The following is a 25,207-nucleotide window of genomic DNA, read 5'->3' as shown; positions in this document are numbered from 1 at the left end:
CACATAATTCCTATTTTGGAAAGTTTTTGAGAGTTCACAAAGCCTTGAGAAAATAAAACATCTAATCCTCCATTATCTGGGTCACTTGACCTAGAATTAGCAGTACATACAGAAGCAGGGCTTGAACCTAGGTTTTCTGGACTCCAGGGGAACCTCCATCTGTTGTGCTGTGCTGCCTCTCATAAAATAATTGAAACAGCCAAACCAAAACAATTAGGAAAGTAAATCTTTAGTTTAATTTTAAAAATATTATCCATAATATTTGCTATCTTTGAGTTGCCAGTATAGCAATTATCGGAAAAAAATTGTAATCCTTCCTTATCTTTCCATAGTTTTTATTTTAAATATAGAGATGATGTGGAATGAATATAAAAAATGTTTCCTTTAATTTTCTTTTGAGTATGAAAATTCCAATTCTGTACATTTTATCTCCTGTTTTGTTATAAAAACTCATGGTTTACTTGGTAATTTCATTTAATGTAGCACAGAGCCTGCTCTTCTAGAATTTGTATGGTACCATGCTTTTTACTCATTCCCAGTCCTGTTAGTTTGGGAGTCCCCCACCCATCCTGTGGAGGATTCACGGGATAAACTGACCAAGAAGGTATGGCAAGATGGCCACATCAAAGAGATCAGAGATTCTTCATGGCCTCAAAGGGTCTGCATTTTAACTATAATTTAGTCTGAGAGAATGAAGCTGCCCAGATAAGCAGCATAGTTTTACTTAAAGTGATAAGACATTGTAGTTCAGTTGGACATTTAGTTGCTGTCATTATATTTTGAGATGAAGTTGTGGAAGCAATGCTCCTCTGTTAAGATTGAGTTGAAGTAATTCTCACTTTTTTTTCTTTTTTTCCCTTTTAAGCTCTTAAATATAAATCCAACTGTACAAGTGAGAAAACTGTAGGATTAATCATTGCTGGATTAGCCCTTACCGTGGTAGTTATTGTTGGGGCCGTTCTCTTTGTACCAGGTAAGTCATACCAGTTAACAAAGGGCAGTATCTCAGGGTATAGAGTTATGACTAATTATCCTTATTGCATTAATGCAGTAAAGTGTCTTGTTTTAAAGTAGCATCAACTCAAGTATCCCTGGGCCCTGGGAAATACTTACCACATGAGGCTCAATTTTAAGGTTAATTAGTCTATCAATAAGTACTGAGCACCTACTGTTTTCCCAGCAATATGCTGGGTGTTGTGTGAGAAGAAAAAAATATTAGAAGACCCGTTACTTGCTTATTTTCTTATTATAAGAACCTTGTTTTAGATAAATAAAAGGTGTGGATATACACACATATGTTTATATAAATTTTACATATGTACACATGTCTACTTATATGCATATGTGTGCAGATAAGTATATTTCACATAAATCATTTCTATGTGTATGCAAATGTTCTTGCACCGCACAATATTGCACATTTACACATGCGTGTTTACAGTACATGTATACATATACATAGTGCATATATAGTTTGTATATACAGAATTATTAAACTTATATGCACATAGAAGAGTGTGAGTGTGTGTGTGTGTGTGTGTGTCCTTGTAAAGAATGAAATAAACTTGATATCTCTGTAAGGATTAGCAGAAGGGAGACATCAGTAGGCGCTGATGTAGTTAAATAAGGCTTCTGGGGAAAGGTGGGGCTTGATTTGACCTTTAGAGAATTTGGATAGGTGGGGAGTTATTCTTGTTTGGAAAAACTTCTTGAACAAAGTAGTGGGCAGGTAACATCTCTTTAACCCAGCATTAAACACATATTGTTAGCAGAATGCTATGTTAGGAATTGGAAGGGGGTGGGGAGTAAAAAAGTTTAGATAAGATGCTCTCTTACGTAAATTGTAAGCTTCTTGGAAACATATTTTAGAGGGGCAGGTACATGACATATGTAAGTATTATAAAACAAGTACAGAAAGGTAAAAGCAAAGTGCTGTGAGAGATTGTGCTTAATAAATATTGATTGATTGGATATGAAAAGGTCCTTACTAAAATAGGGAATCCAAGGGAAGACTTCATGAATAAGGTTGTATGTAAGTTAAGATTAAAAGTATTGGTAAGAATGGAACAGGTAAAAGGGCAATGAGAAAGCATTCTTGGAATGGGTAGGTAGCTATGTGATAGAAAGTTCAGAGCTTGATGGGTATTGGTGCATAGTTCAGTTTCACTGAAATGTAAAGAGTAGAGAGGAGTAGTGTGAGATAAATGGCTTGAAAAAATAGACTGATAGCAAATTATGACAGATGTTCAATGCAAAGCTGAGTTTGAACTTTACTTAATCATAATTTGAAAGCCTTTCCAGGGTTTTGAGCAGAAGAGTAACATGACAAAATTTCTTAATAAAGATTAATCTGACAAAAGTGTGAAGGGTGTTTTGGAAGGGGAGAGGTGGAAAGGTTTGTTTAGGAAGTTACCTGCAATAGTCCAGGCAATAAGACTGTACTGGGGTAGTGGCAAATGAGGAAGAGAATGCTGATAAACATATGTCAGAGCTAGAATCTATAGTTGGTAGCTGGATATAAAAAGATGGCAGAGTTAAAGTAACCATGAAGTTTCAAAAGTAAGAGGCAGGGTGAATGGTGGTGCCAGAGACAAAAATAGTGAGGTCTGAAAGAGGATTGGGTTTTCAGAGAAGGACAGTGAGATCACTTTAGAGGCATATTGAGTTTGAAGTACATGTAGAACTTGCAGGGGGAGATGAAAGTCAAGGAAAAGACAGGCTGGAGGTGGAGATTTGGGAGCCTCATCTTCAGAAGCTAATAGTTGAAGCTATAGGAGCCAAGGGATCAGGTGTAGAGAGAGAAAAGAAGGGGGTCAAGGACCGAGAGCACTGGAGAATACCTACTTTAAATTATTGGGAAGAGGGCAGTGAGCCAGGGAAGGACACAGTCAGCCAATGGAGAAGAGGGCATTGTAGAGGGAAAGGGATGAATCAGTAGCATCAGTGCTACAGAGAGGTAAGGAGGATGAAAACTGGCAAACATTCCAGATTTTTCAGTTGAAGTAGTTACTGACATTTAAGAAAGCAGTTTTAGTAGAGGCTGGAAGCCAGATTTTAAGGGATTAAAGACAGTCATGAGACATTGGTTTTTAGAGAAAGCTGTCTAGGTAGAGTTAGGGGATGGTAACTGGTAGAGTTGACAGTTCAAGGAAAGGCTTGCATCAAAGAGCTTTGTTTTAGTGGATTTTAAACACAGTATGAGTCAGCATTATTTTTTAATTAGGCTCCCCCCCCACCCCCAAAAAAATCTACCATGATTTTGGGCTGCATTAAGAGGGATATAACTTCCAGGAATAAAAAGGTCATAAATAGTTCATTGTACTCTACCCCTTCTGGATTATTGTGCTCAGTTGTGTTGTTTAAGAAGGCTAGAGTGTTTGAAAATTGGTTGAAGGAATTGGTCATAGTTAGCTTTGAAAAGAGAAGGCTTAGGACAAGTATGATAGTTGCTTTCAAATATTTGAAGGGCCGTCACGTGGACGAGAGGTAGATTCTCTGTTTGGCCACAGAAGTAAAATCTCATAACAATCAGAGCTGTACAGAAGAGGAATGGGCTTTGAAAGTAGTGGGTTCTCCCTCCTGGGATGTCTTAAGGTAGAGGCTGAATGGTATCAAGGATTCCTTTTGTCTCAGTGGTCATTTTTGAGGTCTTAATCAAGTTATACATACTGGTTTGTTTTGTTTTATTTTGTTTTTTAAGGGAAATTCTGAGCATGTTTTCCATAGAGACAAATCTGAAGCACTCTACATGTTTGGAAAGTAGTCAGAAATAAGATTGGGGATAAATTATGGAGAATTTTGAAAACCAGCCAGAAGATTTTGGATTTGATATAATGGGCAGTAGGAAAACATTACAGGCTCTTGAATTGAGGAATATTTGAAAATATTAGGCGAAATTAATCTTGTAGCAGCATGCAGATTGGATTAAATGGGGGGAGAGATTGGAATTTGAGAGAACAGATTGGCATCTGTTGTAGTGGTCTAGGCATGAGGTGATAAGGGACTTGGATTTAGCATAGTAACCCTGAGAATGTTAGAGAAAGGGTGAATATTGAGAGACTGATAGAACTCAGGGATAGATAAGATAATAGAGAATTTAAGAGGAGAGTAATAGAAGAATGCAGGTTACAGGTAGAAATTCAATTGTTGGAAGTAGAAAATCAGAAGTAGGAAATCAGCTAAATCTGAGGTGAATTGGGTTTTGATTTATAAAAAAATTTATTAAAATTTTTATTTATTTATTTTGATTATTTTGATTTAATTACTGATCTTGCCACTTTACAACACATAAGTTTCCTAACTTTCTTCATATGATAATAATATCTGTTCTATTCACTAAAATAATTTACAATGTAATATGTATTTTTAAAAGAGCTATAAAATGTTTTATCTTTAATGTAGGTGTAATTTAATATAACCAAAAAATTAAAATTTTTTTGCTTTTAACAGGTGAATATTCAATAAAGAATGCTTCTGGACTTGGTTTAATTGTAATCCCTACTGTGACATTAGTGCTACTCCAATATTGTGTATTTATGACAGGTAAGGATTCATTTCTTGTTATAGCATGATTCTCTCATCTGCCATTTATTTATTTTTCATCTTTGCTGGAAATAATTTTTAAAAATTTTAAACAAAAATAACTTCAAATATTTTTCATGTTATTCTTGGCATTACAACCGTTAAACTGTGATATAATTTTAAAGCTGCTTTAGGTTTTGGAGGCATTCAGAACTTTGAAAAAGTTTTATTTCATGAACTATATTCATATGTATTTGATGTCAGTCAGTGGATTTGAAATCATGCTGTGTAATGGCTTGATCTCTTTATTCTTATCACAGTTTTGTCATCATAAAGGAAAAAAGCAAAGTAAAACCTTTACCACAAAGGATTTCTACATCTTAGATTTATATAAGAAATAAAAATAATATGGTCAACACATACTTCCTAATGGCCTTCTTTCAAAAAAAATGTTATAATAGATATGTAAGCTAATCTCTTTTCCACTTCTTTCTTCATTATTTGTGCTATTTTTAAAAAAGAGTTAATGAAATAGTGTTTTTTAAAGCAGAACATATTCTTTGGTCTTTTATGGGTAAACTTCTAACTTTATAATTTAACAGGGAATCAGATGAATAGGCTACATATATATCAGTCTTTAGTGTTTAAATTTAAAAAAAAATGTGCTCCATGAAAATTTACACTGTAATAAAATTTTCTTTTAACTGATTTATTTTCCTTTGGTGATAAATTGCCAAGATATTTTTTATTAATAAACCTTCTAATCTTTCTGATATCCGATAGTCTTTTGGTCATGTAAATGGAGTCTAGTTGCATTTTGAGAACAGAGGGGGTTCATTTGTTATAAGTTCAAAAACCTCATTAGATGGCCAGGTAATTTGGTAGACATTGCAATGTGTATAAGAATGAGCACATTTGCATAATGAAATTCTTCACCAGAGCAATTTTGTGTGAGAATGAAAAAGCCATATGGAAAGAAAAATATATAAAATACATGGGAATTATAAAAGTGTCGTACTTTTAAGATATTACATGTTTTAAAAAATGTTGGGCTTAGCCTCCAGCCTATTGGAATAAATTGTTAATCTCTGGAATGAATGTATAACATTGGAATAGTACTTAGGTATAATAGTTCTAAGGACTATTAGATTTCCAGGAAATGTAAACTTCCTGTTATTTTTCTAATGACTTTGTCCTTTAATTTCCCAAAGTAAGGAACCAAAAAATTCGTATTTATTTCTTTGATCTTAAACACCCAAAGAGAAATAAGAGCTTTTAAAGTTTCTCTTTCAAAAAGTTTTAGTAATTTTGTGATAATTTTTTTTTCCAGCTTTTGGGATGACCCTCTTTGCCATTGGAATATTGATTCTCCAGTTATTGGGTTATATACTTGCTGTAATTGGACTAAGCCTATGCATCACAAGTAAGAAACACATTTTTCTGTGTATGGAATAGTTATATTTAATTTCATTTGCACTAATAGTGTTGTAACATTGAAATAATTTCTCTTGTCCTAAGTGGGATTTAAAAAATTTTTTTAAAAACTTCATTTCCCCCCAACAAGAAAAATTTCTTTCTCCTTAACTATGAAATTATTTACTGTAGGTAAATGTGGCTTTCCTGATCATTGTTTAGGAGAAAATTGTAGTTAGTACCTACCTGGGAGGACTGCTAAAAAAAAAAGGTTTCTGTTGAAGCCAAATAGGAATGATATTATATTCTTCTGGTGTAACAGGACATTTGTTATATGGCAAAGGCATTTTTTTTTCTTAAAATATTTTCTCGCCATTTCATTAAAGGAGCTGAGAGTGTTATAACAATGTTGCCTCACATTTTTACACCATTCCTAGGATGCTAGTTTACAAGTATTTACATATCCATGTAGCACAGATTCTTTTTATCTCTTAAAATCTATGTAACATTTAGCAGTATTCTTGTTATTTGGCACTTAAAGCAGCCATAGTTAACTAGGCATATCATGCAGCTTATGAAAATTCAAGTGACTCTTATTCTCCAGGAATTTTCCTTCTTGTATGAAAAGGCAGACCAGTGCAAATAAAACGAAATACCTTACTCCATGCATTCATTCAATAGGCATTTTAATAGAGACCTCTATAAGCAGAGCATTGTTCTAGGTACAACACTAGTTTTTATATATGATAGTTCCTTCCCTTGTGGAACTGAGAGGCTAATAATCATAGGTATGTGAAATAACATGGTCTTCTTAGATTTTGACAGTGAATTTGTAACAGGATAATCGGTAAGACAAGAATGAAGTTGCCTTGAAAAACTTGCCTATTACACATAGAGGAATTAAGGACATTTGATATTGAATTTCTATCTAAAATAATAGATTTAATAATTGCAACTGATTTTGTTGAAATAACTGAATCCAGAAACCTAGGTGCTTATGTTATAGCATGATATTCAGCTGGGTATAACTTTCTTAAAGTTATAAAAATAAAGATAAAATTGGGGCGGCTGGGTGAATAGAGCGACGGCCCTGAAGTCAGGAGGACCTGAGTTCAAATCTGGCCTCAGACACTTAACACAAAAACTAGCCATGTGACCTTGGGCAAGTCACTTAACCCCAATCGCCCTCCCCCCCAAAAAAAGTCTTTAAAAAAGAAGATAAAATTGTCATTTATCAAAGCTTTCATGGCATTTTTAGCATTTGCCCTTTAAATGATATCAAGTAGATTCTTTTTTCTTGATAACTGAGAATAGTCATAGAGCTGCTGTTCATTCTGCTAATAATAATAACAATAACAGTAACAACAGCTGGCATTTATATACTACTTTATGGTTTGCAAAGCACTGTACCTAGATCATTTCATTTGATCCTCGTAACAGTTCTTCAAGGTAGGGGCTGTTATTGCCTCCATTTTTACATTTAAAGAAACTGAGGCTGAGAAAGGGTAAATGACTTATTCAGAGTCACATAGGATTTGAAATTTGGGTCTTCCTGACTCCAGGTCTAGCACTCTACCCTCTTCACTACCTTTCTATTACTGTTGTTATATATCCATATGAAATAGGTGAAATTGTTACATGTAAGCTTCTAACGTAAAGTAATATTTATTTTTTGGCAGAATGTTCCCCTATGCAGGGCCCTCTCATGATTTCAGGCTTGGGTATCATTGCCCTTGCAGAGTTGCTGGGTCTAGTTTACATGAAATTTGTGGGTAAGTAGAACTTACTTTCTTGTCACTTTATTCTGAAAACTTGAATTATGGAATTTAAAAATTTTGCCTGACATTCAGTTTAGGGGCAGAAAGGATTATGAGAAGCTTTGAGTTTAAAAGTAAGGATTGAAAGAAAATTGTAATATTTGGGGTAGGAGTTCTTTTCACAATAACTAATTTCAGTTATTTCCCACCATTTGGAGAGAGGAGATAGTTGGAATTAATGGGAAGCTTGTATCAGTTTACTTTTAAAGAAATGTCCACTTAGTTAAGTTCAAGTTAGAGTTGGGTTAATACCACAGAAAAGAATAATTTTGAATCAGAATATTAATTTATGTGTATGTTAAAGTAGAGAATAACACATAACTTAAGTAATACAAAACTTTAAAACTCTTTAAAAATATTATTTTCCTTCACTTTAAAAAGCAATGAATTCTAAAGCATGTTTTAAAAGCTTTTAGGATTAATTAATTAAACATGAAATTACATTTTTGCTCTAAAATACTTTTTTTAATCTTAATGTTTTAGAATTCAAACTTTGTAGGGTTTTAAATTTTTTTTGTCTTTAAGTGACTGCTTTTAAACATGATGTTTGTGCTGTCGGCACTTTGTAGAAAACCTGATTTCTGCAAATAACTTTTAACTTGTATATGAGTACTTCCAAATGATAAAATTATATAGAGCCTTATAGAACAGCACCTCAGAGGTCAAGTCAGTCAACATTTATTAAGTACCTACTATGTGCCAAGCATGCCAACCTTATCCCAAAATAAACTTTTCCTTTATAAGATCCTCAACAACTAATCATGTAATCTCTGTTTGTGGATGTCTGGTATCACAATCTAATTTCATTGTTGCATCATTCCGATTGTTAAGAGGCTTTTCCTTATATTAAACTAAAACCTGCCTCCTCACTCTATTCATTTTCTCCTGGTTATGTCTTCATAAACAAAGGAGAAAAATTTATCTTTCCATGTATCAATTTTTCAAAAGGGTTTGGAAAGAATTTGTTCTTTTAAGTGGATTTAACACCCTTTCCGACCCCATCTGGTTTACACTACTCATTTGCTTAATCAACATCTTTTCCATAGGTAAAAACAGATTAACCCCCCCCCCCCAAAAAAAAACAACCCAATCACAACAACCCCAAACCAACTTTTCTTTAGATTATTTTAGATTTTAAGTTAGTGGAATTAAAGTTGATAAGGTCTTAATATACTGAGATTTACTTTATTCAGTAGATAGATTTCATTTAAAGTTGTATAAATGAATTTTTTGGTAAGCCAGATCAGTTTTTAGGTGAAATATTATCATTTCACAATGTTAACGTCCTTTCTGAGTTGGCAACTGTCAGTGATTCCCACTAAGTTTCTATGTTATCCATTCTGGATTTTCACCCATATAATTAATGACCTACAAATAGCAAAAATACACACGTACACATATAGCTCACTATTTAAAGGAGAACCTTGTGTAACTAGTTTTACTCTAATTCATCTGTAATTTCAGTGGGCATTTTCACTGTCGAGTTCTAAACCTTTCTCATATCTGAAAAAGTATGACTAATAATCTCAAGGCAATATCAACTTATTTGGTAATTTTAGACATATACAAAGGCTTGATGCAGATACAATTTTTATGAATCTATCTTATGTGGATTGAGAGTAATCATCACATATATGGTTCTTAAAACTTAAAGGTGACCCTGCTGATTTTGCTAATGTACTTGAGAACAGTTTCATAACTGAAAATGTCTGTACTGCTGTGATCAAATAGTCTGAGCTGTCTCTAGCTGGAAGAACCCTTTTTCTTCTCTTCCCTGATAGCCTATCTAACTTCCTCTGTGATGTGTTACCGTTTATATTTTTATTCCTCCCTAGAAGTTGGTGGCCTTTTGCTTCTAGCCTCTGTCTGCCACAGCCAGTGATTTATTAACAGATCTCTGTAGTGGCATATTAGAAAACTGCATATTAACGTTATCTGTGTTGTGTTGTATTTTTGTTCATTTTTGTTAAAAATTTCCTAATTATATTTTTATCTTGTTCTGGGTAGCACTGGGGAGTTTTGCAGGCTGACAGTGAGTTTGATACCTCTGGTTTATAGGATAATTGCCACTTGACTTAGAAATGCTTCCATTAGTTATGAGAGTATTTCTTTAGCCTCTATTACTATAGTTTTGTATGCTATAGTTCTAACCTAACACTTTACAGTAATTATGAATTTAGTAAACTTTTCCCCCATGTTTCTTTGTTTGCCCACACTGGGAATACCGTGACCTGAAAAGCAGGATCTGGGCAATTATAAATTTCAACTTTGGAAAAAAAAGCCATTCATATTACTAGTCTAACATGTATTACCATGTACAGGGCACTGTTAACACAAAGACAGAAAACACTATAACAAAAAAGCCCATGCCCTCAAGGAGCTTGCATTCTCCTCATAGCAAATTTCTGACCAGCACATAGAAGTATTATTTTTTTAACTTTACATAATATTGGACTTATTATAATATGTGTTAAGACTATGGTCTTACATCTTATTGAGAGTATCTTATATTAACTTTTCAAACAAACTTGTTTGATGCCAGAGTTGAGAGGCATACCCTCGGTCAATTGAAGGACAAGAAGAGAAAAGGTACAGGGGAATTCCTATTTAGATGGTGGTGCTATAGACTTGATCATTTATGTATCTTCTTCGTTCATATACATAATGTAACATTAAGGTTGCAAATTTGAACATACTGATATGGAAGTAAAAACAAAATATTTCCATCAATTATCACCATTACCTGTGTTCTCCCTTAGAATAGCCTTGTTCATATGTTATTTATCAAGCATTAAATTACTTAATTCTCAAATATGGTACTGTTTCCTGTGTGGTGTTACTGTTCTTATGAAAATTTAAAATTGTGCATTTTTTTCATTAATTATTTACATTTGTAGCCTTAATTGTTACATTATTGTAGAATTTTAGCATTCCTTTCTACAGTTTTTTTTTTTACTGAACATGGATTTTTTTTTTTTAATGGGAGGTGTTTTGATATTGACAAAAGGAGAAAAAGATAAGAATAAAAACTTAATGGGATAGAATAAGAAAGAAGATTAAAGGGGGCTAATTAGAATCACTGAGGTAAGGCTTCTTAAGGTTTCTATGTATCGCTTGGAAAGTCTCCCTACTTTAAAAAAAAAGCCACTTCTACTGTCTAATAAATTAGTGTACAATCATATTTTTATATAAACAAGTCTAGGTTGATATAAGTCACTTTGTCATCAGATTTACTTCTGGGCTGTGAAGGAAAGGGATGACACTGGCTGAACCAAGCAAAGTTTTTACTGATTATTTTGAGACTAGTAAGTAAATTGTAAGGTGTACTGAAGGGCAGAAGAGAAACTCTAGAGTTACTGTTCAGAGATGCATTGGAAATATGGCTCTATCTGTATGGATAAGGGTTTAACTTATGCTGAAAAGAACTTGACATTCAAAATATTATGACCTTGGCTGCAACATTTAACCCTGATACAACCTATTAGGAAGTATTAATAATTATTTTCATTTACATAGAGCACTGAGGTTTACAAAACACTTTTCTTGCAACAACCTTATTAAGAGGGATTAAAGTAGAAACAAAACATCTGGTAACATCTGACTTTTATGTACTTAGATTTGTCTGGTCAGGGATCTGATCCAGTCAACAGATATGGTTGTGTTACCATTGTTTATAGGTATGTTTGGTCAGTGTGTCCAAGCAAGACTGTCTTACAAATAACTCTCTAAAAATAGGAATCAGATACTTAGGAGAAGGGAACACAAACCAAAATATTCTCTTTAAATGTTATTTTGGAGGAAAAAGTAGGTGTTATGCCTACACAAAAATATAATCCTGCTAAGAAATGCAATTCAATGGCTTAGCATTAAATTTTGTACCCTTAGCAAAAATTTCGGATAGAATCCTCATTTCTTTTGTAAATTGTATTTTAGGTATGTTGAGAAGGGGCCCTGCAAAAGGAGGATTTGACTGAAGTACATGCTGTCAGCATAGAGTTTTATGAAAGTGTAAATGTCTCATAAATTCTGTAATTCTTTTTGTCAAGAAGAAAGAAAATAGTACTTGAACTTACCACTTCATTAATACTTTCTTCCCCTTTTTATACAGAGTTCTTACCTTCAGCTTTCCAATTAAGTCAGATTTTAATTGCGTTGCCTTCAATAAAGAGCTCTGCAGGAGCAGCTAGGTGGTACTAGGTGGCACCAGCCCTGGAGTCAGGAGGACCTGAGTTCAAATCTGGCCTCAGACATGTAACACTTACTAGCCGTGTGACCTTGGGCTTAACCCCAATTGCCCTCCAAATAGCAAATAAAAAAAGCTCTGCACATGGTAGCTTCCCCAAGAGACATAACTATATCCGATAATTCCATTTCTGACCTGTCATATGACTTTTACACAAAAGCCAATTGTACGAAGTATAGTAGGAGGACAAAAGACTATTTACTGTAAGGAAAACAAACCAAAAAAACTGTACCACCATGCTCAGGATGAAATTTTTCTTCCAGTATACTTGGTAGCCACATTTCTATGCAAATGAAACAATTCCAGTCCAAAAATTATGATGGTTTATTTTTAATTAACTTCCAACTGATTTGACTGTGAATTACCTAAAGTATAATAATACTAAATAATTAATAATCTGTATGATGTTGAGCTGACACTTGCTGCCAAGTTATTCTCAAGGTTGTAGTTCTGACTGCTTGCTCTAGAAATGACTTCAACCACTCTTGTGTCTTCTTCCTCTCTTGGTGTTTTAGGTCAAAGTTGTTCTTTCTCTTTCCATTCAACTCCCCTTCCTTTCTGCACTTCACTGTCTTGTTCACATTTGTCTCCCTTCTTCCTCTAACGAATTTGGCCTAGCTGATAACTAAACTAGTGAAAAGTTTAGCAAAAGACCAAAAAGAGAAATTGCCAAAGAAATTTATCATGGATGGGACCTGCTGGGAATGGCTAATAATTCTTTGAATCATCACCTTTGGGAGATTTTTAGAGCATCCTAGCAGAGTTAATCTTTTTAAAATCATTTTCCAAGTCACTGTATTTTCTTTTGTTTGTTAGGATTCTGGAACACTCTAAACAAGGAAGATTAGGGAGGTTATAAGCAGATCTAGAGAATTAGAGGAATAAACTCAAGGAATAGGATGAAGAAGAGACTCTACTCTCCCCCCCCCCCATATACTCTCCAAATTGGAGGGGTATGTGTGTGTTTGGGTATGAATGACCACTTACAGTATAAGTGACAGACTCCACGTATTTAGGTGTATACATGCACGTACATATTCCCTATTTTGACAGATTATTTGTCGCTTCTTTCTTCCATCAGCACAAATGTTGAATAATGTATTCAATTTGTAGTAGAAGATCACAGCTAGAACGCTTTTTAGGTAGTATCTGACATCATTAGTTTTCAAACGGAATTATTTTGAACTTAATAAAATTAAGTACCATTATCTTAGGCTTCTTTGAAATTCTGATCTTCTCTTTTTTGATGTTTTAATGATTTCAGCTTCCAATCAGAAGACTATACCACCATCTAGGGTAAGTTTCTATTTAGACGGTGTGTTGAAAGCCTCTGAAGAATGAATTTTACCAAGTGGTAGAAAGTTGATGACACTCCATTGGGATTGATGTTACCCAGTTTTCTCGTTTTGTATTTCTTAATGAGTAGGCACAATTCTATCTATGAACCTAGTATTAGTAGCAAAAGAATGGATTGAATGGGCTTTAAAAATTATATTAATATCTCTTACCCAGCATAGGAAGTTTACTTTTACAAATATTGCTTATTAGCTGTATACTCACAACAGTAACTAAGACCAATATACAGTTCTTACCATGACCAATTGTAGAAACAGAAATACAATTTCAATTTTTTCTTAGGTCTTGTTGCAAGTAGGAAAGAGAGCAAACTAGAGCTAGTCAGGAACATTGTGAGCCTGTGGCTATAGATCCTAGGAGAATGATGTTTCAGGAAAAGTAGGAACCTTCTTCTATGGACACCAGGGCAAGAACAAGCCAGGGATCCCAGTAACCTTCATCTATAGGCCTTGGGGCAGAAAAAGAGTGAGACAGAGATACAGGAAGACTACAGAAGCTAAACCTTGAGAGCAGTGATAATCGTGGGACTTGCTTCAGACAAATCTCACAAAAAGATAAATAAGAAAGAAGTTAAGGAACGGAATAGAATTTTGGAAAAGTTACATATGGTAGATATTGTACCATGACATAATGAGGATAGAAAGGAATATCTTTCAGGTGTGTTATAGCAATTTAATAAAATTTGACCTTTGGTGTATAAAAGCTTCATTAAAAAGTATGGAAAAGCAGAGATATTAAATACATCTTTTTACTGACCACAGTGCAATAATAATGATATTCAATAAAGAGCCTGTGAAGAAAGGATTAAAAATTAATTGAAGACTAAATTAATCCTAAAGAATTGATAGGTCAAGGAACAGATTGTAGGAACAATAGTTTCATTCAAGAAAGTCTCAATAGTGAGACTTCATTAAAAACCACTGGGAGGTGATCAAAACAGTCCTTAGGGCAAAATTCCTATCTCTGAACACTTTCAGTGCATAAGTGAGAAAAAGATAAACGATTGGACATGCAATGAGGGGGGAAAAACTAAAAAGCAATAAATAAAAAAATTCCAACTAACCATCAATATAAAAATTCTGAAAATAAAAGAAATTAATAAAATAGAAAACAAAAATACCTTATTTGAATGGATAAATAAAATAAGTTTTTTCAACAAAAATAAACAGCTAGTTGATGATTTAAAAAGAAAAACCCAGATCACCAGTATCAAGAATCAAAAAAGAATTCACAGCTAAATAAAGAAAAAATGAAGGAAATTATTAGAAAATATTTTGCCTAATTATATGACAAAAGAACTGACAATGTAAATGGATAAATATTTAAATAAATATAAAAGTCTATCAGAACAAAAAAGATTACTCAACCTAACCTTAGAAAAAAATAGATTAATTAAGCCATAAATAAAGTCACAAAGGGAAAAAACAACCCAGGACCAGATGGTCTATCAAACATTCAAAAAAGTTAATTTCACCATTACATAAATTATTTGCAACATTTCTTTTTTAATGTTAAAATAAAATTTAAAATTAAAATTTGCTTAAAAATAAAATAAAATGGGTGGCTAGGTGGTGTAGTGAATAGAACACCAGCCCTGGAGTCATTTGGAACCTGAGTTCAAATACAGCCTCAGACACTTAAAACTTACTAGCCCTGTGACCTTGTGCAAGTCACTTAACCCCAATTGCCCTGCCTTTCCCCTCCAAAAAACCAAAACAAAAGCAATAAATAAATAAAAGAGATGTGGTTAAAAAAACTAATTTTTAAACTATATCTTGTGAATTATTTGGTTTCTTTCTCTTTTCCATTTCAATAAATTTTTCTTCTGATGTCACTTCATCAAATTTTGCCACATCTTAGATATTATAAGAATACTAGTCACAATCATAGAGATGATCTGGGGAGAGAAAATTAAAGGGAAAACTTTGAATCAGGTATTCCAGAACTAGTGCTAAGCCCAAGAGACATTGCATGGGAAAAAGCCAGCTCATTATAGACATTTAATCCGAGCTTGAACATTTTCACTTCACCAGAAATGATCCAAGTCAAGAACTGCTGGTGACATTAGGTTAAAGACACATTCTAAAATGTTTTGTCTAAAAAATGTGTATGCCTGAAAAACCACAAAATTCCATTTTTGTGTACCTCCTTATCCCCAAAAGGTGTTGGAATTAGTAGCTAGGCTAATGTTACTCAGCCTCTTGGGGTCTCTGTTTCTTCTTCTTTAAAATGAATGGGTTGTACCAGATGATCTCTACAATCTTTCCCAGCTCTAATTCTATGATCTGTAATAGTATATGTAGCATATGTGCATGCATGCACGTGTGCGTGTCTATATATAATATAATTTAGTGATGACTGTTACCTGTTACATAAAACTTAACAAATATTCCTTCCACATTTCATGGTTCAATTTGGCTGGTTTTTAAGGTGATTCTATTCATTCCCTTTCCTTGCGAAAATAATATTTTAACTACCTTTTTTTGTTCTGTTCATTATTGTTATTATAACTTCTTTCCCAGAAAGAATAACTCTTGATAGGAAATAAGTAATACGAATGCACCTATTATTTAAGTTAATGAGCTATTATATTATTAACTTATAACTTTTATTTTCTTGCATGTTTAGATGTTAGAACCCATTGTATTATGAAATATTAGCTTAAAGTAGCCTGAGTATGAAAGGGCATGAAATAAATACAATTTTTATATAAATGTATTTTAAATATTTTCCAGAAAGCTGTAGAGGAACCCCTTAATGGTAGGTGTTATATCAGCTTGTTTATTTATTATGTTGGGTTTTTTTCTTTTCTAAAACCAGTTCCTAGGTTGGACTGGCTCAGTAGTATAGAGAGTAGAGAGAGTGCCTCCACCATACTTTGTGGAAAACTGAAGTTCTTCTTGACCTTTTTTTTTTCTTAAGTCATTAAGAGTTCAGAGTGTTGCTGTTGTGATGCTCTCAGCTCTGAGATAATGTCATTACTGTACTTGCTTCTGCAAGTCCAAGTCAAGAGTAGCAACTGAAAAGAAAACCTTCTCACTTACTTATTGCCACAGTGGTTCAAAGTGAACTTTCCAAGTTCTGGATTTTAGTGGAGAAACCTTAAGATTCCCTCATGGGGCAAGGCCAGATTTCTAACTTTTTAAAAACCTAGATCCTGGGCTTATGTTCCAAACTGAGACTTCTTTTGATTGACCCTACTGGGATGGGGGATGGAGAGGGAGGAGGGAGTAAGTATAGGATCCAAAGGACTCAGCCATACTTGGTTGAAGTTTTTAGTTTTTTGAAAGTAGCCCTCAGAATTAATATAGAAGTTAGATAGTTGGCATGATATTTCTAATTTTTTTATTTGGTCCTGATTGTTAATTGTATAAAATTTCTAACCGCTTGCTTGGCTTGTTACTAATTCTTAGCATTTAAAGAGTCAAAAGGAATGATGAATGATGGTGAGTATTAAACTCTGTTGCAACTATACACTTATTTCAATCTAGGAATTTTAAAAAACCCAATATTTTTGCATCGGTGTTAGTAACACTGCTGTGATAAAAGGGATGCTGTCATGTCATGAAGATGCCAAAATCTTTTCAGATGTAAACCTTCCTTTCTGTGGAGTCATGGTTTCAGATCATCTCCTATCCCTTGCAAAAAAAAAAAAAAAGGACTTTCCTTTAACTTGTCAGAAATGTTGCTTGTTTTTATAAAACACACAAATGATCTGGACAAGTGATGTCCATGCTAGACCATGCATAAGGATACCTGTAGCCCATATTGACTTTAAAAACCACATAACTGACATTATTCATGTTTCATTATATTTGTATTTATTTGGTTAAATATCTTCCAGTTACATTTTGATTTGGTTCATGCTGTACTCAGATGCATTATGGGCTACATATGCAGTCTGGATGTTTGATAGCTCTCATCTAGAGTCTATCTTTATCTTGACAGAATCTCTTTTATCCTTGTGTCATCATCTTTGAGGATTTAATATCTCTGTGCTTTCATGCAGGAACTGTGTTCAAATTTTTTGAAGGAGAATTAAAAGAAAAAAGATACCCGATATAATGATGCTTAGTTCCCTCCCATACCTTTTCATAAAGTATAGGTCTGCCTATGTCCCTTCCTCACTCAGTAAACTCTAGTGGCTCATTATTTCCAGGTTCAACTCTAAAGTCCTCTCTTTGGCTTGTAAAACCCTTCACCACTTTGCTCCTTCCTAGCATTGTAATTTTTGCCCTCCCCCCTTCCCATGTCCCACTCCCTTTATTTAACGTCACGGGGACTGGTTGTCCTGAGACCTTGAATACTCTTCCTTCTCCCCTCTACCTCAGATCTGACTTTCTTCAGATCTGAGTTCAAATGCCTCCTTCTGCAGGAGGCTTTTCCAGGTTCCTCCTGGCTGCCATCTCCTCTGTGATTACCACCCATTTACTCTGTACATATTTTTTGTGGATCTAGTTATTTACATGTTGTCTTCCATGTTAGAACGTGAGCTGTTTGAGGGGAAGGACTATTTTTACATTTCTTTGTATCCCCAACCACTTAACACAGTGCTTGGCGTAAAATAAACCCTTGATAAATACTTTTTGATTGTTTACAAATACATCTTTTCATTATTTATGTTTTCATAAGCATGTTATTGGTTTTTCCTTTCTGAAAATACAAATTCTGAAATATTAATGTCCTATGGATTTATTTTTCCCTGTGTGTTTATGATTTTCCCCATTTTTAAATAAAGATTTACATGGTAAATATTTATAGTGTTTCCTTGGTCCTGCATGAAAGAGTATGAGATTATAGAGTGCATAGCTTCTGTTAATGCTGTAGATCATTGTTCTACAATGTTGCTTCAAAGACTGTTACCTAAAAGAAGGAATGGTGGGCTTGGAATCAGGGAGATCTGGTTTTTGGAATCCTGCTTTTGACATTTACTACCCCCCTTTGCCTCAGTTTCCTCATCTATAAAATGGAGATGATAAGTCTAGGACCCTTGAGGACCACATAGATCATGCATGTCGAGTGCTTTGCAAAATTTAAAGTGCTGTGTAAATATCACTTTTTTTCTTTTTGTCATCCCAGAAACAAAAGGCAACACTGAATTAAGAGGGCCTGTATTCTTGTTCAGTTAATTTCTCCCTGGTATTGTCAACATTTAGCTAATTTCTAAAATCTGTTATGTATTGATGAAGCCTTTTGAAAAGAGGGATTAAGTCTCTGTACAGTAGGGATCACAAAAAATTCTTTACTAGTATTGCTTTATGTCACAGCCTTTTTTGCCAACATGCTTCACTTGTTAATTTGTTTGGAGAAGAATGAAGAAGGTTCTATTAATTGCTAGTTGTAATTTAAGAATAAATAGAAAGCCATTGAAAAGAGAACTGATTTCTGTTGAATATCGTAACGTGAAGTCCTTTTGTTTACCTGTATCTACATTCTGTGATGTATATATTTTTTCTTCATGTTTTTTTTTTTTCCTGTTCTATCTGATTTCCTTACAGTTTTGGAAAGACATTAAGACATTAGAAGACAAGTATGAGAATTTTGAGTCTTCGGTACTACATCTCATCTTTTGTTTAATGATTTACTGCCTTTTTAGCCAATATTTTTGGAGAAATGTAATCAATGGAATAGATGACAGTTGTATATTTATTTTGAAGATATTTTCTCTTGAGTTAAAAGCTGATTAGAATTTTTGATACGAATCTTGACACGAATCTTAACATGAATCTTCCACAAATCTTGATTGATGGCTCAGTGGTTCTTAAATTGTATATATCATTAATTGTTCTGCTTTTGAAACTAATGAGGCTGCAGGTTGCTGCTGAGTGAGCAGTGTGCTGGTCCTCATATACCATATAGTACCTGATCCTAAAGACTCTTGAGTTCCTATTTAAATAGTGTGAAATAGATTGCTGAATGAAAATGTACTTTAATACTGACTGCATGTTTGCTCTTTAATTCTGCAGAGTAATTGAAAAGGAATGATGGACTCTGATTTGGAGGATAGTAGATGTGAATGGAATATACTTGTGCTCAGACACCATGGCCTGGATTCACTATCTGAAGAGAAGAAAAGGAGGAAATTCACTGGTTTGCATCTGTGGGGGAACGGGGGAAACCTATCACCACCCTTAAATGATTGCTACATTTAAGTTTATATTCAAAACAGCTGTAATTTAGTTAATTAAAAATTTATGAAGATGTATATTGTATTTCCCAATTGAGAACTAGTTTTTGGGGAATTGTTTTGGTTTATTGTTCAGTAGAGACAAAGGTAGAGGTTGTACCTTTCCAGAATGATACCTTTATCAAACCCCATGTCTTTGTTTCCTGTAATTTGTTGGGTTTTAAAAAAACTGGTTAAAGGTAATATTGACCCTGTACCATCTGGTGGCTGCTCCAAGAAGTCTATGAAACATGAAAATCATTGGTTTCCATCTAACTTTGAAGGATAGCATTCCCAGGAGCACATTTGGCAGACAGTATTTATTGGGCCACAGAATATCTCTCCTACTTCTGGGTCAAGAGAAATAGTTCTTTTAGAGTCAGGTCTAAGTACCTTGCATCTTGCATTGCTACCTAATGTCTGTCATAATGTGGATAGAGGCCTTCGTTCTGGAGGGGTTACCACCATTTGCATCTTTGCTAAACATGAAATGTAATAGTCAAAAACTTCTCTAGATTCTGATTGTTAACTGAGACCCTGCAGCTTAACCTTGTGATTTTCTTGATGTTTGTTTTTTGTTTTTCTTTGTCCCCACAACCTTTTAAATCCTGTCTTGTCCTCCTGTTAATTGCTTCTGTCTTACAAGATGTTGAGTCTTATCCTCTTCCTTGAACCAGGTCCTGTGACATACTCCAGTCCAGTTGCTGAAAGGGACAGGTCTTGTTCCCAGAGCACTGCTTTCCAGTCTTAATTTTTTGGCAAAAATATCATCAGCATTCCCTTCCCCCAAACTGAGGGTATCATCCAGTGTTATTTCACATATTTTTTGGTCTGGGGCATGAAAAACCAAGATTGAGATTTGAGCTTTGATCCCCTGCATGGCAGTACAGTATAGTGCATCACCATCAGGCCAGCTCCTCCAGAGGGCCTTTTTTTAAACTACTGTTGTATCTGTGTTGCATGGAAAAACAACTCATCACCACCATCCTCTTGTATTCCCACCTCAGCCTCTCCCTTCTCTAAAACTAAAAATTTAAAAACAAAACACAAAACCTTTCCTACCCTGGTTTGAAGATTAGTATTATGGCAGCTGTGATTGCCTGTACTTTTAGATTATTATTACACATTTTTACCTTGTTCTTGTGTCTGTGAGTGAGTGTGTGTATGTGTGTCTGTCTGTCTGTGTGATAGGCACATGCTTGTTTCATGTGGACAATTGAGGTGAACAGAGAAAATTAATGATTTTCTACTTTTAGTAGAATTATTTAAAGCAAAGGTGTTTATTAGGTAGAATTGGTCATTAAAGTAATTTGATTATTTAAAAAAATGTCAATTGTCCAGCTTTGTGCTCATCGATACCCTTAAGTACCAGCCATTTTTCCCGTTTATATAATACAGCGGTCATATCTATGGTTGCATTGATGATAGTTATTTCTTAGTCCACTGAATGTTCCCATGTGCCTCTTTTGTATGCTAGTTCAATACTACTCAACTTAATTTTCGTATTTCATGTTGGGACCAAGTGGTTTGTCCTCGGCAAACCAAAATTTAATGACCTTTTGATGCCTCACAAAAAATCAAGATGCTTTTTACAAAGCCAGCTCAATTTTTTTTTATATTTTGCCTTTTTCCTTCCCACCCTTTGTGGCGTTATTCAAAATATTGGCATAAATAGAGGAGCTGGGTTGCAGGAAGTCCATCATTCCTGCTGCTCTTCTTACCCCCCTGAATTATTTCTACTTTGGGAGGATAAAGAGGGGATCTGTGTTGATAAAATTAAAAAATTGTTAAAACAGATGAAATTGCATAAGTCCAGATCTCTATTTTTTTAAGAAAATAGCCAGGTTATGAGGATTTTTCCAGTGAATTCCTCATCAATTGCCATTGTCTTTTTTTTTTTAAAGCATATAGTGAACTCTCAATAATTCAGGGAGAGTTATGCAGTAAGTATCCTTACTTTTATATTCACTCTATTTCTGCCTGCCTTTGGGGCTTTTCTCTGCCACCAAAGCAACTCCATCAGAAAGTGACAGGGGGAAGATTATGAAGAGGAAACTAAATGAGTTAGTCATGCTTTCCAAAGGCACGTGATGCAGTGCTTGGCACACTGGTGCTTAATAAATGCTTGCTAACTGATTTACTAGCAGCTCTTGAAAAGGTTTCACTGGAGGGAAGATATATTGAAACCATCAGCCAGAGTAGGTTGTTGTTGTTTTTTTTAATATTTGTGTATTTAATTAAAAAAAAAAAACAATAACTCCCGCTTATCTTCCTTGGTTTCCCATTTTGCATTCATCACTTAGTTATTTTTATTCCTGCCTCCATGATATTTTCCACATTCCCTCTCCTGTCTCTCTATTCCCATGTGTTTTTTTTCCTTAACTTCAACTACTAACATATACTGAGCACCTACCATGCATCTTTTATTTTTATTAAGCTCATTACCCAATGGAGGAGTCATGTAGTGGGAAGAATGCTGAGCCTGGGAAACATTAGACTATAGAGAAGTGACTTCATGAGCCTCAGTCTGCTCATCTGTGAAAGGGCGGTGGGGTAGATGAAATGTATTCTGAGGTTTCTTTTAGCTCTAATAGTCTAACTGGCTCCAGCTAAGTTTTACTCAGCTTCCCAGCAGTCTTCTTGGCTATCTTTAGCTTTTTCCATTTATTTGGTCTGTATACCTCAATAGGAATCATCTTCCTCAGTCATCATTTTGATCAAATTGTTCTTAACAGAAACCTTTTCCCAGTTACCTTAGTGCTTCAGAGCACCTAATGGTTTCTCCCACCCTCTTTACCTGTCAGTCATTATCTTTTTTATTCTGCCTATCCTCAGGAACACCCATTTACTATAGCCAATTCTCTCACTTCCTTTTCTGACCCCTCTAGCATTTAAGCCTTTACCTATGAAATACCTTCCTCCTTCCCTATCTTCTCTTTCCCACAGAATCTTCTTCAGATTCACAGATCTGTTCAAGTCTCAATCAGCCTATTTACTCTGATCATCTCTTTTCTTTACCTTACTAATAAATCCACATTTACTTAGTGCTTATGTGTATATGTCTATACAACTGTTTATAGGTGTACCTTGTTTTAAGTAAATCCAGTATATGAAAATTCAGAAAATAAATATGGAAATTATTCTTCCCTTTGAAGAATTTTTGTTTCCTTCAATTAGGAAGTTCTTTTTGGTGAATTTAGAATAATTCAGTGGACATAACTTTTTAGGTGCAGGCAGAGCTGCTGCATGTCAAATTATACACACCCACACCTATGCACACCCACACACATGTAGATATGTGTCCTATATCTCTCACTAGATATGTCAGGAGAGTAAACACATTTTTTCTTCCTTTTTCCCTACAGTGCCTAGTTCAGTGCATTACACACAGAAGATAGTCATTTGGGTTGGTAGTCAAGAGTTGGATGTAATTCATTTTTTCCCCTAGTACTCTTATTAAGGTGAATAAGAGTTTTTCTCTTTTGACAAATTTTATGTTAAGAAAATCTTAAAAGATGATTTTTTTAAACTTGAAAGTCTAGGTCAAATCTGAAAAAAGATCCTTCAAAATGTTAGAATTTTTTTAAAATATAGGAGCTTTCTTATCTGTGTAAAGGGAATAAATGACCCCATTTAGTAAGTGGCCAATTTCAAAGCACTTAAGTGTTCCCCTTAAGGTCTGAGAGAGTGGTGGTAGAGTCCCTTTTCATTCTTTCTAAATTCTCTTAACTTTTCTAACTAAAAAAAGAATTAGTCAGTGGTAGTTTTTGTGGTCTCTGTGGGAAAAAATACTACATATGTACCCGTTCGTTCATCTGTTTGTGAAAATCAGAAAAAAAAATAAAACATTGGTAAGGCAGCTCTGTATGATTTTATTTGTGTTTTGTTCAGTGTTTTTTTTTTTTTTTGAAATGTCTCTTGTATTTGTGTGTGTGTATTGTGGGGGAAAATCACAAATAGCAATCATCTACTGCCCCCAAGCCTATAATGGATCCTGAGTTTGTCTGTTCACTTATGCCAATGAGTATAATCCAGTTAATCTATGGAAGGGGACTGTAATGAATAGAAAGTTTCCCCGATGCTAAAATGTTAGTCCCTTATTTGGGGGAGCATGTGCCTGAGCTCTTGATCATAGTGGTTATATACTCTGACTTTATTTAAAACATTTCTCACAAATTCAGACTTTCCAAAAGAAAATCACCTTTAATGGACTTCCCTTGTAAGGCAACAGCAGTGGAACCTTAAAGTCTTGTGATAGTGGTTGATGAGGATGAGAAGCAGATTTTCATTTTTAATTAAATGGAGCATCATTTACAAAAAGCCATTGTCAAAAATTGGAATCCCACGTGTTTGTAAATATCCATTAACCATTCTAAATGAAAACTTCAGTTTTGCTATGTACAAAGGCCCTTCTGGGGGCTTTTCTGGATAGCAATTAAAGGTGTGCTGTTTGTCAGTAGCCATTCTTACAGTGATTTAAAAACCAAAGTTGTTTTACAGCTGTGTTGTTACTGTCAGAGGTTTTTTTTTTTATGTATTAAATCAATTTATCACTGTTTGAAGCTTTGAAAATCTGCAATCTTTGCCAAGGTATTTTTTTTATTTAAAAAAAACATAACTTTGTAAATATTACCCTGTAATATTATATATACTTAATAAAACATTTTAAGCTGTTTTGGTGAGCTGCCTATATTGCCAGTATAGTGGACTATAAAAATACAATCATGTGTAATTTGAAGGGATGTGAATTTTCAGAGGTTTAAATGCTGAGAATGAGACAGTGATTGGAGGAGGGTGGAATGATTATTGATTTCTAGATATTATTTCAAAATGTATGAGGGAGAGTTAATAGCCAAGGTGAGTCTCCATTTTTCATAAACATAATGTATGTATTTACTGCATTACCTCATTATAGTTGAATGTGTGATGCTTATATTTGCTGCATTATAAAAATGGCAATGTTTTTGATCATGTTCCTAAAATAAAATATTTTGAAGATCAAATTCATCTTAGTTATTGACTCACCCTCATAAATAAGCTGAAAAAATAGATGGGAATGAGGGTGGGGCAAGCAACAACTTCTTGAGATTAATTTTATTGTTCTCTGTTCCTGTGGTGTATTGGAAGGGATACTCTACAGGATGTCCCAAAAGTCTTAGTGTGATTTTAAGCTATTAAAGCTAAACTGACTTTTTAAACTTTTGGAACACCTTTTACTGGGAGTCAGAAGATGTGGGTTGCAGCCCTTGGCTAAGTCACTTAAATTCTATGGCTTTAGATTCCCCATTCTATAAGAGGCAGAGGTTGGACTAACTGACATCTAAGGTTCTGCTCAGTTCTAAAATTCTTGTCTCTATTTTAAAGGAAAAGCGAGATGAACTGCTAATGACTATGGAATGTTATCAGAGACATCATGAAGGCTTAAGGCAGTGAATTCTTAATCTTTTTCTTTTTTTTTTTTTTTTTGCTTTTTTGGAGGGGGTAAGGCTGGGCAATTGGGGTTAAGTGACTTGCCCAAGGACACACGGCTAGTAAGTGTTAAGTGTCTGAGACTGGATTTGAACACAGGTCCATCTGACTCCAGTGGCTGGTGCTCTTCTCACTGTGCCACTTAGCTGCCTGTGAATTCTTAATTGTGATTCTAGTTTGCTAAGTCATGTACATCCTATATTCCTGGTCCTGTATCTGTAT

General features: G+C 34.4%; 1 protein-coding gene across 9 annotated transcripts in view; it reads left to right on the top strand.

Annotated features, from left to right (window-relative positions):
* The window catches only part of CD47 (CD47 molecule), an 86,874-nt gene extending 62,683 nt beyond the window's left edge, over positions 1–24,191 (top strand). For 4 of the 9 annotated variants that reach the window (XM_069069795.1, XM_069069794.1, XM_069069798.1 and 1 more), the window contains exons 5-13: positions 866–973; positions 4,450–4,542; positions 5,852–5,944; positions 7,614–7,706; positions 13,259–13,290; positions 16,086–16,110; positions 16,764–16,796; positions 18,849–18,902; positions 19,317–24,191. In XM_069069795.1, the coding sequence (XP_068925896.1) occupies positions 866–973; positions 4,450–4,542; positions 5,852–5,944; positions 7,614–7,706; positions 13,259–13,290; positions 16,086–16,110; positions 16,764–16,796; positions 18,849–18,865 (494 nt within the window). In that variant the 3' untranslated portion in view covers positions 18,866–18,902; positions 19,317–24,191. The remainder of the gene's footprint in view (positions 1–865; positions 974–4,449; positions 4,543–5,851; positions 5,945–7,613; positions 7,707–13,258; positions 13,291–16,085; positions 16,111–16,763; positions 16,797–18,848; positions 18,903–19,316) is intronic. The other 5 variants (XM_069069800.1, XM_069069799.1, XM_069069801.1 and 2 more) reach the window with 5 other exon arrangements.
* The last annotated feature ends 1,016 nt before the right edge of the window (positions 24,192–25,207 follow it).

Source organism: Petaurus breviceps, unplaced genomic scaffold, assembly GCF_028583685.1.
Source record: "Petaurus breviceps papuanus isolate PSGF00001 unplaced genomic scaffold, PetGlider_PUasm1.0 90792, whole genome shotgun sequence".
Taxonomy (NCBI): domain Eukaryota; kingdom Metazoa; phylum Chordata; class Mammalia; order Diprotodontia; family Petauridae; genus Petaurus; species Petaurus breviceps.
This window is presented reverse-complemented; position numbering and strand designations above follow the sequence as displayed.